At 48.1% G+C, this 14,991-nt stretch overlaps 1 protein-coding gene across 1 annotated transcript; it reads right to left on the bottom strand.

Annotated features, from left to right (window-relative positions):
• Positions 1–2,056: 2,056 nt before the first annotated feature.
• Positions 2,057–12,865, bottom strand: LOC146007307 (DBH-like monooxygenase protein 2). The gene is made up of 5 exons (XM_083145651.1): positions 12,797–12,865; positions 8,922–8,981; positions 6,969–7,102; positions 5,519–5,633; positions 2,057–3,175 (listed from the first exon to the last, which is right to left on the bottom strand). Exons 3-5 carry the CDS (start codon positions 7,076–7,078, stop codon positions 3,095–3,097), a joined length of 306 nt encoding a protein of 101 aa, XP_083001777.1. The 5' UTR covers positions 7,079–7,102; positions 8,922–8,981; positions 12,797–12,865; the 3' UTR covers positions 2,057–3,094.
• Positions 12,866–14,991: the final 2,126 nt, after the last annotated feature.

The raw sequence follows: 14,991 nt of genomic DNA, 5'->3' as shown, positions 1-14,991 counted from the left end.
TCTAGATAAGTTACTATTTTTGGGTTGCGCTATAGGTAAGTTACTATTTTTGGGTTGCGCTCTATGTAAGTTACTATATTTGGGTTGCGCTCTAGGTAAGTTACTATTTTTGGGTTGCGCTCTAGGTAAGTTACTATTTTGGGTTGCGCTCTAGGTAAGTTACTATTTTTGGGTTGCGCTCTAGGTAAGTTACTATTTTTGGGTTGCGCTCTATGTAAGTTGCTATTTTTGGGTTGTGCTCTAGGTAAGTTACTATTTTTGGGTTGCGCTCTATGTAAGTTACTATTTTTGGGTTGCGCTCTAGGTAAGTTACTATTTTTGGGTTACGCTCTAGGTAAGTTACTATTTTTGGGTGGCGCTCTATGTAAGGTACTATATTTGGGTTGCGCTCTATGTAAGTTGCTATTTTTGGGTTGCGCTCTAGCTAAGTTACTATTTTTGGGTTGCGCTATAGGTAAGTTACTATTTTTGGGTTGCGCTCTATGTAAGTTACTATATTTGGGTTGCGCTCTAGGTAAGTTACTATTTTTGGGTTGCGCTCTAGGTAAGTTACTATTTTTGGGTTGCGCTCTAGGTAAGTTACTATTTTTGGGTTGCGCTCTAGGTAAGTTACTATTTTTGGGTTGCGATCTATGTAAGTTGCTATTTTTGGGTTGCGCTCTAGGTAAGTTACTATTTTTGGGTTGCGCTCTAGGTAAGTTACTATTTTTGGGTTGCGCTCTATGTAAGTTACTATTTTTGGGTTGCGCTCTAGGTAAGTTACTATTTTTGGGTTGCGCTCTAGGTAAGTTACTATTTTTGGGTGGCGCTCTAGGTAAGTTACTATTTTTGGGTTGCGCTCTAGGTAAGTTGCTGTTTTTGAGTTGCTCTCAAGGTAAGTTGCTATTTTTGGGTTGCTCTCTAGGTAAGTTGCTAATTTTGGGTTGCGCTCTAGGTAAGTTACTATTTTTGGGTTGCGCTCTAGGTAAGTTACTATATTTGGGTTGCGCTCTAGGTAAGTTACTATTTTTGGGTTGCGCTCTAGGTAAGTTACTATTTTTGGGTTGCGCTCTAGGTAAGTTACTATTTTTGGGTTGCGCTCTAGGTAAGTTACTATTTTTGGGTGGCGCTCTAGGTAAGTTACTATTTTTGGGTTGCGCTCTAGGTAAGTTGCTGTTTTTGAGTTGCTCTCTAGGTAAGTTGCTATTTTTGGGTTGCTCTCTAGGTAAGTTGCTATTTTTGGGTTGCTCTCTAGGTAAGTTGCTAATTTTGGGTTGCGCTCTAGGTAAGTTACTATATTTGGGTTGCTCTCTAGGTAAGTTGCTATTTTTGGGTGCTCTCTAGGTAAGTTACTATATTTGGGTTGCGCTCTAGGTAAGTTACTATATTTGGGTTGCGCTCTAGGTAAGTTACTATTTTAGGGTTGCTCTCTAGGTAAGTTGCTATTTTTGGGTTGCTCTCTACGTAAGTTACTACTTTTGGGTTGCGCTTTAGGTAAGTTGCTATTTTTGGGTTGCGCTCTAGGTAAGTTGCTATCTTTGGGTTTTGCTCTAGGTAAGTTGTTATTTTTGGGTTGCGCCCTAGGTAAGTTACTATTTTTGGGTTGCGCTCTAGGTAAGTTACTATTTTTGGAAAATATCCATAAATTCTCCCCATTACTCACACTTGCGTAGGTTTATTGGAAGATCTTTGTGTTACAGCTCAGTAAAGATGAATGTAAATGAATGCTACAATTTATTCAATTCAAATAATATATATAATCACATTTGTATTTCTTGTGTTTACTTTAGACGAACAGACTTAATGTAACACTAATAGTGTGTACACACTGTTAGATTTGGCTTCTGATGTTCCCGATATAGGGAACATCAGAAGCCAAATCGCATTCTTTTTTAGGGCTTCCGAGCCCAATGCGCTGCCGATGCGAGCTCCCGTGTGAGCACATATCGGCAGCCAGATAGAGAGGGCAGGCAACACTATGTAGTGTAAATTGTGCCCCTCTGGCATGCCGTGAGATGCGAGTCCCGATGCGATCTGATCGCGTTGGGACTTGCATCTCACGGCAGCATCTGCCGTGTGTACACACCTTAAAAGACCACATGTGTAATAGTGGGAATACATTTTTCATAGTCCATTCTACTGAATTTGATATTGCTTTCCTCCCAGGCAACATACAGTATACTGGAAGGAATTTTATTTATGACATGCACGTTGTACATGGGGGCCATGACAATGTCTATGTATACAGTTTTGTCTGTTATCTTTTATGTTATTGTCTTCTTCCAGCCGGGAATCATCTATTTCAGGGGTTCTGAAACTAGTGTCAGACTATAAAAATTATTACAGGACCCCAGCAAGTTACCGCATAATGGCCGCCACATACGTGGGCAGGAGACCACACATACAGGGCAGCATGGCGGGGGCACAAAACAGAATTGAAGTTACTTAATTTCTTACACCATTGCAGAGATGAGCCACTTTCAACATCCCTGCCCTGCACATTAATATATTCATGCAAGTGTCAAAGTTTATACATGCAGTAAGGGCTTTGGGGTTGGCAGGGAGGCAGTGGGTAACAGGGAGAAGGCAGTGTGTGACAGGGGAGGCAGTGGATGACAGGGAGAGGCAGAGAAGGACAGTAACCCTGCCTGATGACCCCTCAGATCTCTAAGCCAGTGATTCGATAAGAAACAGACAATTCAATTGATTTTTCAGGCTCCTTGGATCAGTGACTGAGAGATCAGAGAAGTCATCAGCCTGACGGTCAGCAACATGGAGTCATAACCCCATGCTGAGATGGGTGGCGACCCACTTTGGGGTCAGGATCCCCAGTTTGAGAACCGCTGATCTATTTGTAATGTGTTCATTGATTTCCATTGGTCATAGTATAAGTTAACATGAGCTTAGGTGTTTCGGACATATAAGCCTATATCTAAGCATGCAATCTGTGTTTTTTGCCAGCAGAGGGCATTGTGGGAGAGGTGAATAAGGAAACATCGGCGGTTCCATAGAGTTCCTGCTGGAAGTGTTTCCTAACTTAGAGGGAAATTTGAATTATCTAAGAAAAGACAACTGCTCTGAATACATCTGGGGCTCCAGGACAGCGTCCGTGCCTTCAGGGAGGACCTTCAGGGCAAGCATGAGGGATGGGTTCAAAAATCGGTGGTAGTTTACATGTTTCATTCACATTTTGCCCCTGGAATAAAAGCAAAAAAAATGAGATGCTAAACATTTAGTAAAACAAAAGCACATAGTCACCAACGGGATGCGGTCATCTATTAGAATGAACTTAGGTCTACAGTCATTAGGTCGACCCCACTAGGTCGACTGGCAGGAAGGTCGACCTGACTTAAGGTCGACATGGGCCAAGGTCGACATGACTTAAGGTCGAATTTGCATAAAGGTCGACATGAGGAAGGTCGACTGGTCATAAGGTCGACATGGGTTTTTCACTGTTTTTTGAGCCGACATGTGCCGACAGGCGGTATTTCATGCCCTACCATCCACTAGGGCGTGGTGGGAGAATAAAATAGTGTGCCGAGCGCAGCGAGGCACCGTGCCCGAAGCATAGCGAGCGAAGCGAGCGATGCAAGGGTCCGATTCTCATTGCCAACTGTGTCCATGTCGACTGTGTCGACATTCGGATAAAAAACAGTGAAAAACCCATGTCGACCTTATGACCAGTCGACCTTCCTCATGTCGACCTTTATGCAAATTCGACCTTAAGTCATGTCGACCTTGGCCCATGTCGACCTTAAGTCAGGTCGACCTTCCTGCCAGTCGACCTAATGACTGTAGACCTAAATGCAGTCTGACGAATGATCCCATTCCGTTACCAACTCACACCCGTACTGGGGGTACATTTACTAAAGCCCATAGCAAGCAACCAGGTATCATTTTCTAGGATGGATTAGCGGAATGATAGACAAACAATTTTTTTTACTGTGGAACTACTAGACCCAGCGGGCCCTTTAATGCCCCGCAGGCTGGGACTTGTGGTTCTCCAAGTCCCAGCTTGCAGGGGAGGGTTGCTGGGACTCATAGTTCCACAGTTTAAAACAATAGTTTATTCTTCTATTTTTTTACACCAAGATCAGCTCGATGCCCACCGCCCAGGGGCATCGAGGACAGCACCAGGCTTCAGCCTGGTCAGGTAAGTCCTGGAGGGGGGGGGGGACCCCTTTATTGGGGGGGTCCACACTCCCCCAGGGCCCCTGGCCAGGCTGACTGGTCAGAGGGTTAATGCTTTGGCCGGGGGGACTTGTATAAAAAGTCTCCCCCCGGCTGTGGCATTACCCTGCTGGCTGGTTTGGCCTGGGGCTGGTTCTTAAAATACGGGGGACCCCTAGTCATTTTGTCCACCGTATTTTGGGAACCAGCCCCGGACCTGGAGCCTAGGGCTGGTTGTTAAAAATCAGGGAACCCCTATTTGTCAGGTTCCCTGATTTTTAATTACCGGCCCCGGCTCTTTCAGCCTGGTGCTGGTTACAGCTGTGGGGGGGACCCCACGCTGTTTGTTTTTATTTATTTAATTTTCCTTTTTTTTTTACACTAAAGCCTGCACGGATCTGACTGATCCGTGAAGGCTAAAGCCAAATACGACAGGAACATCAAGGTGTATTTTCCTGCCGTATTTTCGTGCCTGTTTTACACCAATTAGCAGCCGTATTATCAATACGGCTGCTCAGTAAATCAGGAACCACCATTCTTTTGAATGGTGATTCCTGTCGTATCCTATCGATGGTGTAGACATTCGTATTTGTAAACACAATTACGAATGTCCCATCATTAGGAATACAAATTGTTGTATTTTCGGGATAGTAAATCCCGAAAATACAAATGTGTAAAAAATAGGTGTATTTCTGCCTACGAATACACCTATTTTTTACGAATCCATATTGGTAAATTCCCCCTATATGTCAAACCCAACCAGCCAACCAACAGACAATTTGCTCCCAAACACTGGAAAATGGACAAGCGTGGTCATTTAAACAGATTGGTCAAATGGATTTGACCAGTTGGTCTGTACTTTTATTTTTCCAATGTTTGGGAGCAAATGGTCAATTATCTATATACAGTATTACCAGATCGTTATTCCAACCAGAAACATTGGTTGGCTGGTTGCTTGGGTTTGACAGATAATCTTAAGGGGTGTACACATGCTTCAATTTCTAAAAGGTTTTCGATTCGACACGAATGGTTTTTAAGATGCTTTCCATCTGCATTTGATTCAATGCGCGCTCCCGTTTTCTCTATATGAAAAAAAAAAAATAGACTGTGTAGGCAAGGAAATATCGAATTTGATCGAGTAAATCGAATGTGTACTCTGTACCTTGAACGTAAATCGAATTCGATATCAATATCTAATGCAAAAGTACAGATCTAATGACAAATTGAATGCAAAGATCTAATGGAAAATCGAACCGGACATCGAATCTAAAGCAAATTGAAGCGTGTGTACACACCTTAAATGTGTCTGACCAGCTTAAGAGATAGGCAAGCTCATTTCTAGGTTGATGGCAAACTGCTGCATACATACCGCGCGGTTCTGAACCATGGCAAGATGATCCACTTCCAAGATTGCTTTCTGGGCCATCTTTCTGGTCTCATCGTCCCACTCTACGTTATCCGTGCTCAGAATGGTTTCCATTACGCTGAAAGGGAGAGTAGGAGGGTGTAAGAGAGAGGGAGAGAGAGAGAGAAACAGGCATTCCCCTGCCTACTCTAGGGGGAAGGATGATGTCAGCGCCTGACCCCAATTCGCAGGAGAACGGGCATTTTAAAAGTAAGTCCTGGCTTTTATCTGCGAAGAGGATTTCTAAGTATACACATCTGCTCGCAGTGTAGCACGAGGATTCGGGCGGCACGGTGGTGTGCATTTTGGCAGGGCGGTGGTAACCTGCTTGCTAGGCGGCAAATATATGCAGCATAGTAAGCAGTGCTGAATTGGGCCCATGATTTCAACCAGAATAGATGCTGTTTTATCTTTTATACTGTGTACATGTATTATTATACCATGACCATACATTAATACCGTATTAGTTACAATACTGTGCTTGTTTATATCGTGCACTCTATGATTCCTGACATACGGGAATTTCTAGATTAGCTGATTCTTTTGTTTGCTTGGAACAAGGCTAGGGACCCGCGAATCGCGGGAGGGGGGGGGGGGGGGTGTCACGGGGGTCCGGGGGGGAAGGTGTGCGGGAGTAATGGTGGATGGTGGCTGTGGAGTAATGGTGGATGGTGGCTGTGGAGTAATGGTGGATGGTGGGCGTGTACTGTAGCCCTGGCTGGGCGGGGGGAGGTGATGTCAAGGGGGTGGAGTGTTGTACACATAAAAACGTTCTACACATAAAACACTGGTCTTTTCCCTAGGGGGGGCGGGTTTGTGTATCCCGCTGGGCGGGAACGTTATATACATAGGGGATGAGTGACAGATCTGGCTAAATATATAAGAGATGAGACATTCCTACCAATCCAGGTGTACACAGGAACGGACAGTAGCATGATTTAGCTGTGCCGAATTTTATTTTATTTGATTCATTTTCTAAATGTAAAAATTCTGCAAAATGACAATTCTGTCATTTTATATATATTGCTTTATTTTTATCCAGTGCTATTATGAATGAAGTGGTGCAATAAATGAAATAATACCTTTCAGTTAATATTGGTTTTGTAAAGTCAATCCAATAGTTATAGGGACCAGCGCTGCTATTGTATTTTCATCCATTTCCTTTGCCTGACTGGCCCATGGGCCAATCAGAATGTGGGCCGGGGCTTCAGGTTCATCAAGGGGCGGAGCTATGCTCAGTGTCCCGGCACTTTAAGAACAGAAATATTGGTTCTGCTGTGCCATCGATGGAGGGAAACCAGCAGGTTCTGATTTCAAATCATCGATGGTCGATGGCAATCCCAACTCCACCTCTGAACCACACCCAGCAGGTAGGATATGTACAGTACAGTCCATTACATCAGCTGGAACTCACTTCTCCTCCCGTTCCTGGTGTAGGGCATCCATCACATAGTTGATATCCTGGTAACTCCAGCAGGCCGCTATCGGAAGTGCCGGGTAATAGAACATGAAGCCAATACACATCTCGTTTAAGGTGCTCGGTCCGCCCTGTGGAGACGTCAGGTACAGAAGTGTGAGGACTGGAGAGGTATGGCAGCACTAAGGTCAGTTATCATGAGATTATAGCATCGGCCTAACAGTTCCAAAAGGTAGGCTACAAACTAAAGGCCACCATACATCAGCTGCTGCAATACCACCATTCACCAGCCGGCCCCACCGGTCCTATGACCTGATCCGGTGATCTGAGGCCAACAGTGATCCGCGATCCATCAGGGAATCAGAGAAATTAAATATTTAACATGATAGGCAATCCGGCTGGGACCCCTCAATGTGTGTGCCAACTATGGTATAAGCCCTGGTTCTGCCCAATGCTGGTAATTGGAAAAATAAGGGGACCCCACACCAGTTTTAGCACGTATTTTACCCGAAAGTACCTTCCAGGGACTCACTTTTTAAGAATGGGTGGGACCCGCTCCACTTGGATTGGACAGCGGGCACCTGGGCCAGTGTATGGCTGCTACGGCAGCCTCAGCGCAGTGGGGATGGCTGCAGGCAGGATGTTGGCCTCCTGGCTGCACATGAGTTGCTAGCAGGGAGGGTGAGCGACCGGCGTGGAGGATGGGGTCCAGCAGCAGCTTCCTACAGACTTCCGGCTCCTGGTCTTGGCAGCCCCAGGGCTGACATCTACTAATAATCACCACACTGAAGCAGCAGCTCGGGAACACTGCTTGCTCCTGTACTGCTGCTTCAGTGCAGTGATTATTCGTAGATGCCAGTGCTGGGGCTGCCAAGACCAGGAGCCGGAGGTCAAGTTAACCCCTGGCATGTTACATCATGTAACCCCATGGCAACAAGCATTTACACCTGGAAGAGCACGCAACCCCATGGTAATGAGCGTGTTAACCCCTGGCAAAGAGCATGCAAACCCTGGCATCAATCATGAAACCCATAGCAATGAGCCTGTAGAGAAGCGGAACTTATGTGGCATAATATGTAATAGGCTATACGGCATGTGGTATTATATGTAATAGGTATTTCGGTGTGTGGCATAATGTGTAATGGATATTACGGTGTGTGGCATAATGTGTAATGGGCATTATGGCATGTAGTATAATATGTAATGGGTAAGTGAAATATAGTAGGCAGCACCTATTTCTGAATTATGTCTTCGGTACCCCCCCTCCCCCCCCCGCCACCCTACCAAAAAGGCAGTCAATGCTGAAGGAGTGCAATTGAGTGATTCCTACCTGCAATACATTTTATAGATGGAGGAGATGGTGGGCCGTGTGCATCCTCCTCCAGCCGGGCCCCTCCTCTCACCCGGGAGTAGCAGGGTACTAGCAGGGAGCACTAGATGGCTCCAACCCTGCTCCGCATGTGCAGATCCCCAGATAAATGACGCGGTTGCCATTTTTATGGTGATTTCTGCAGAGCTGCTTCCTCTGACGCTGGACTATGCAGTTAAATATTTAAAAATGTCTGCTCTGTGTGCGGTGTGGGCCCCCCGGGACTCAGCAGCCCGTGCGCACCTCACACACTGCACCCATTATAACAAGCCACTAGTTGATTGCTATTGTGCGTTGTAAATTGGGCTGAATTTCGCCGTCCTTTCATTCCCTTCAGAGTGTCCCGTAAATAAATATATAATTTAATGAAAAGCTAAAGAAAAGAAAAAAATCCTATGCGTGTTTTCATTTATTTTATTATTATTATTATTATTATTATTATTATAGTTGTATAGTGATGTGTACTATACACAGAGTGATGTGTACTATACACCTCATCTGATTATGGTTTAATCACCATTGTGGATTTATACTGAGGCCAAACGTACTTCAGAGAGCTATCGCTAGACAATGATACTTACAAATGTGACGCCTTCTCTGTCCTTTGTGGTGGAATCACATTCAACCACTATCTGGTCGCCCTGTGGGGAGAGGACAAGTCTACATGTGAAAAGCTGTCACACTTAGCGGCTATAGGCTGCAGTCAGGCTGGGGTAAGAACTGGCAGAGTTGGGGTGTGGTTGGGGTACAGACTCGAATGGACCCCCTGCTTTTCACCGATAAACATAGCAAGGCGGGATCCATTAAATCACTTCCCTGTCCTCAGTGACACGGAGAGGGGGGAGTGGGTACATTTTGCCTGGGAGTCGATGGAGGGGGACCCGCTATCCACTGCGGTCCCGGGCGGCTCTCCTCCTGGCAGGCTTGTTAATGAAAATTACCCTAAAAAAATGTCTGCCCCCTTACAGCAGACACTTTTTGAGGATGTTAGAGGAGGCGTTGGCCTCCTCTACCATCCTCAAAAATGGTCTGCTGTTAGGGGGCGGCCATTTTTTGTGGGTCATTTTCATTAAGCCTGCCAGGACGAGGAGAGCCGGGACCGCAGATAAGAGACAAGCAGATCTGCGGGTCTCAGCGGTAAGTAGTGGGGTTGGAGGCGGGTTTTATTTTAAGGGGGGGGGGGTGTCAAAAAAATTCCGGCGGGGGGGGGGCAAGCAAGTAATAGTTACGACAGTAAGAAAAAAAAGCGAGGAAGTGTTTTCCAGAGGAGGAGAGCTTTGAAGAAAGTCACCAGGGCTAGCACTGACCCTCTGTTTCCTGATATGTGCCATGCCTATATTCTGTGCGCAACCGTGGCTGCATATGCACACAAAGGGCCTGATTCAGACCTGTTCACTAGGCCGTGTACGTACTCAGACAGCAAACAGGTAAATGCCACCTACTGCCAGGCCACCACCCCACTGAATGCCTGCGTTACACATCCCCTCGCATTGAGATGCACGAGTGAAAAATCATTTGATGGTCAAAGACCATAAAAGGTACTTGTGTAATTTCATGTCGGCGGTTATGTAGTCAGAGTAGCGTCCCTGTCAGTATCAGCGTCGTATTCCCATAGCCAGAGGCGTAACTAGAACGATGTGGGCCCCATAGCAAAATCTTGGACGGGCCCCCCCCCCCCTCGCCCCACATGGGGGGGGGGGGGGGGGGGAAGGGGGCCGTCCAAGATTTTGCTATGTGTCAGAAGAAAGAGGGAGAGAGGGTGTCAGGAGAGAAACAGTGCCGGGTAGAGTTGGGGAGATAGACTGTCAGAGAGGGTGCAGGGAAGAGACAGGGCTAGAGAGAGAGCACAGGTGAGAGAGAGAGCACAGGTGAGAGAGAGAGCACAGGTGAGAGAGAGCACAGGTGAGAGAGAGCACAGGTGTGTGAGAGAGAGAGGGGGGAGAAGAGAGAGTGGGGGGAGAAGAGAGAGAGATGGGGGAGAAAGAGAGAGAGAGAGAGAGAAAGCATGGGTAGGAGAGAGTGGAGACGACTAGGGGCAGAGAGACAGGTGGACTGAGTGTTTGGGCTGAGAGAAAGATGTGCAGTAGGAAAAAGAGCAGGGAAGAAAGAGGGGGGAGAGAGCACGACTGGAACCCCCCCACCCCTATAGATGGCTCTACATAACTGCTACCAAACCCCCATTACTTACAGGTGCCGCTGTGTAACACCCCCCCCCCCCCCCGAAGATGACGGTACCTCTGGCAGCATGGTGTGTTTTCTACACCAAGTCTTCACCCTGCCGGGTCTCCGCATCGTCGGGGCTCCTCAGCACGCCACCTGATCACCGCCGCGCCGGGTCTCTGTGTCCTGCTGAGCCGGGAGCTGCACTCGCGCTGGGTCTCCCGAGTCTTAGTTCACAGCCGCGCTGGTCTGTACACATCACTTCAGCGCCGGAAACTGTGCACAGTCGCGCTGGGGCTGTTCACTTAGAGAGTGACGTTAAGCGCCAGCCAGGACAGACTAGCTGGAGTCTGGACTACCGCTTTTACAGTGCTGCGCTGTCCCTGAGACACGGGACAGCGGCACTGTCAGCCTGCCACTGCCACAGCATTACTTTAAAAATTGAAAGGGTGCAGGGGATGTTTGCTTGGCCCGGGCGCCGCCTGCCGGGCCCCATAGCAACTGCATCCCCTGCACCCTCTATTGTTACGCCACTGCCCACAGCCAGCATAGTCAGTAGGTTCGCGGCTAGCCGGAGCTTACGTAGTTAGTGTAGTCAGTCAGCGTTACGCAGTTAGTGTAGTCAGTCAGCGCTTATTACATTGTGTAGGAACCATTGACCATTTTAACCTGACATGACAGGTGTGAATGTGTTCCTGAAACACCCCCACTATCCACGCCAGCCCGAAGTGTGGCGAGGGGATGCGGTACGCGTCCTCCCGACCTGTTCATACCCCCACTATCCACTTCGAGCCCGAAGTGTGGCGCGCGGATGTGGAATACACGTCAAGTAATCTGCATCCGGTCTCCACACTTTATAAAATCAACTCCACACCGACGTGGATAGTGAGGGTATGAGCAGGTCGGGAGGACGCGTACCGCGGGCTGGTGTGTGGATAGTGGGGGATTGAAATGGAGGCATTTGTCAGTATGTAATATGGAGCACTGGCACCTGCGTCCTTTATTTTGCATGAGACGCACTTGTGCACCGCACCCTCCCCCCTTTGTGCACGAGACGCACGCGCTACCTCACCCCTAACTCTGTCCGTCTCCCTGAAGCAGACACGGGCAGGGTTGCCGTAGCCTGCCGCAATAATTACTGAGATGCACAAGCGTCTCGCCGTCATCTGCCAGCGCAGGGAATCTGGCGGTTACCAGCGCTGTGTGAGAGGCTCGCTGGGGATGTCGGGGACAGAGCTGCAGCTCCCAGGGACAGTACGGTGACTACGCTCGGCAGCCGTTGGGCTACGCTGACAAAGTAGCTTAGCCTATGCTGAAAACGTAGCGTAGCCTACCGCCGTGAAACTACACAAGTACACCATAAAAGGGGTATTAGTTTTTTCTCGTTCACAAATAAAAGTAAGTCTAGACTGACTGTTATTTCTGACGGGGATGGCCGAAAAGGGGGTGGGCGATGATGTCATGTGACATCAGCCAACCGCTTGAACAGGCATTGACCTGCCCGCTTTCCCAAGGTTTAATGGGGACCATCCCCTACCAGTGCTCTCTGAAGGCAGTGCGCAGACCGGCACTACCAGAAAAGGGGCCGAATTTGGCCCTGACTGATCTAGTCTGAATCAGGCCCAAATACTAAGCTACAGTGTCAGTGACTGTTTTTCAAGGAAAACACTGTAACATAGCATTTTGTATGCTACTGTATGTTACTCTGTAATGCTATGATACAGCTGTGGTCGAACACGGAATGTAGGCATGCTGCACATCCGACACCCCCCTCTCCTCCACCCACAGCACCCCCGACACCTTCTCTCCCACCCACGGCCCATAGACCACACAGCAACTAAATGGGCACTTTGTGAGTGGGGGTCCAAGAGACCGGTGCTGGTTTCTTGAATATAGGGGACGCAAAGGGCTACGACGGAATGTGGCGCGTGAGCGTCTTGCGTGCCTCCTTCCGTCGGCTGGCAGATGGCAATTGTATCGCCAGGAGCAGCTCAAACGGGAGCTGCTCCTTCTGTATTTTCTGTGAGAGATTTGAAATCTCCCATTACGAATCTCTGGCACAAATCTCTCTGTGTGTAGGGCCCTTTACTTTTTTATTTATTTATTTTTTACGGCCCTGGTGAGTAACCATCATACAATTTTTTTCCTCTGTGCGGGTGCTTAGAAGGGGATCTGTAAATGTACACAGCAGGGTAGGGGTGCATTCGGGGGGTTTACCTGCTAGCTAGGCAGCAAATATACGCAGCCTAGCGAGCAGGGCTGAATTGAGCCCATAGACCATTTATACAGCACCTACTATTTTTACTGTAACCGTTCCAGGTAGATTTCTAGATTGTTGAAAACTAAAGTCATATGTTTTGTCTTCTCCAAGGCTGCCGATTAATGATCCGTTCCTGTAGAAAGATCAGATACTTTCATTTAAAAATATATATATATTTGTATTTTTTTTTAAATTTGCCATTGTTCTCCATTAAATCATTAAACTGTCCCCGGGCACGATCTCTGTACCTGTAATGCATCATTCGCATTCTGCGGACGGTGAGATGTCCATGCAGGAGGTATGAGGTGACGGTCAGGTCCTCCACTGGTCTACCCAACATCTAAAGAGAAGGACATGGAGTTACCGGGTGTCAGATAATTCCCCGCACTATGGTCATCGCCAGCTGGGCCGCGGTATCACCTCGTTCCCATAGTGAAGTGGGCAGGATTGAGAGATAATCACGGGCATTCATGGTCCCCGGAAGGGGCTAAAATTATGCCCCTAAAGTTCCCTTAATTTCTCTCTAAAGAGGCGACCTTATGACATAAATAAATCTTTCTCTGACCGATATTTACACAAAATTATTATGCAGACATTGAAGACTAATGGGCAACCGGGAGATGATCCGGATGGTTTCAGTGCCACCGGGGCTGCCACTAGGAATTTCGGGGCCGGGACTGATTTTTATTGCGGGCCACTCTGCCCCCCTCCCTCCCCATCTCCCCATGACAGTGGCCAATTAAAATGCAGCTGGCTGGTGAGCCAATCGGAGCTCGTGTACCGGCAGCCGCTCTGATTGGCTAACGATACACAATCTCTGATTGGCTCAAAAGCCGGTGCAGCATTTTAATTGGCTGCCGGTGTCCTGCATTGAAGAAGACTGCTTTGCTCCTGTGCTACGGTCTGTGCAGGTCCCAAAGCACAGAGGCAGTTGGGAGGGGGCTTTGCGGTGGGCAAAATGAGCTGCCGGGTCCTTTCAGAGGCTGGGGCCAGGGACAGCTGTACCCACAGCACCCCACTATCGGCGGCCCTGAGTGTCACTGACCCTCAGAAAGTTCGATAAAGCTTTATTATATGTAAGGTTTATCCAGTGGTGGTTTTACCTATGGGCTGCAGTGAAGCCAGATGCAGTCTGTGACAGCACTGCCATCACTGTGACTGGCAGTGACTTCTTATTGGAAGACAGACCTGCCAGTCAGACATGGCAGTCCCATTGGAAGGTGTTCCCTCCCTCTAGGATGCCTCTATGGGCTGCTATTGCTGCAGCCCATGGAAACTGGGGTATGTGCATGCGCTAGTCCTGGTGCCAGTCACTTGCATTGTACAGGTGCCGGGGAGCAGCAGCACACACGCAGGGGTGGGGGTGCATCATGGACAGTGGCAGCCCCCCTCCTCCAATGAGGTAGGAGCCGCGGCTAGGTTTTTCGTATAGAGGCCTTATAAGGGGCCTTGCAGACAGATAATGTGAGCGTAGATAAAGTGCTTGGATCAGACCCGATGGCGCGGCTGCGATTTCAGCCCATAGTACGGATGCACGAGGCCATGCATGGGGCCTACTTTTTTGTAACTGAGGGCTGTTTACAAGGGGACTGAGGAAACCGAGATTTGGGGGTGGTAACTGGCCACATTTTGGGAGTGCCAGGGAAAATGCAAGGGTACCCAGGCTTGTTAGTCAGTGTCTGTGACGTCAGCGTCTGATTCTATTGCAGCTGACGAGTAAGTACTGTAATGTAGAGTGTGCTGCGAATCCCCCATCCAGCTACTTCTCACAAGCTAACGGTTGTGTCGACCTTCCAACGCCGTTGATCTTACTCATGTCAACCTATTTCATGTGTGTCGACCTAAGCCCTGTGTCGACCTAACCACCTTTAGTGGTCAACCCAATGCATGTTGACCTAAATAGGTTCTACCTGGTGACCGTGTCCCTATGTCACCCACATGGTTCTGAAACACCATTGGGGCCTATTACCGTCACCTCGTTGCTACAGGAAACAGCTGAGCTTGGTGATTCCTCTCTCAGAAACAGAGCACCTACCTCTGGGATCAGGTGAGTGTTGCACAGTCCATAATTTCTAAAGCGCTCTGCTCCGGGAGGGATAAAATGTAGCGGGAATGTGAAGATCCCGGTCATCATGATACCAGCGTCGTGTGTGCGCAGCTCCGGAGTGTAGTAGATCCTTAGTCCAGAACTGTCCAGAATTCCTGCCAAGCAGAGATACAATGTAAAGCTG

This window comes from Crinia signifera, chromosome 6, assembly GCF_055691185.1.
Source record: "Crinia signifera chromosome 6, ASM5569118v1, whole genome shotgun sequence".
Taxonomy (NCBI): Eukaryota; Metazoa; Chordata; class Amphibia; order Anura; family Myobatrachidae; genus Crinia; species Crinia signifera.
This window is presented reverse-complemented; position numbering and strand designations above follow the sequence as displayed.

Bases quoted from the DNA above. Each gene is read 5' to 3' on its own strand.
- LOC146007307 (XM_083145651.1), bottom strand. From the start codon at position 7,078: ATGTGTATTGGCTTCATGTTCTATTACCCGGCACTTCCGATAGCGGCC. The intron at 5,634-6,968 runs GTGAGTTCCAGC...TCTCCCTTTCAG, and splicing joins CACCAGGAACGGGAGGAGAA to CGTAATGGAAACCATTCTGA. The intron at 3,176-5,518 runs GTATGTATGCAG...CTTTTATTCCAG, and splicing joins CCATGGTTCAGAACCGCGCG to GGGCAAAATGTGAATGAAAC.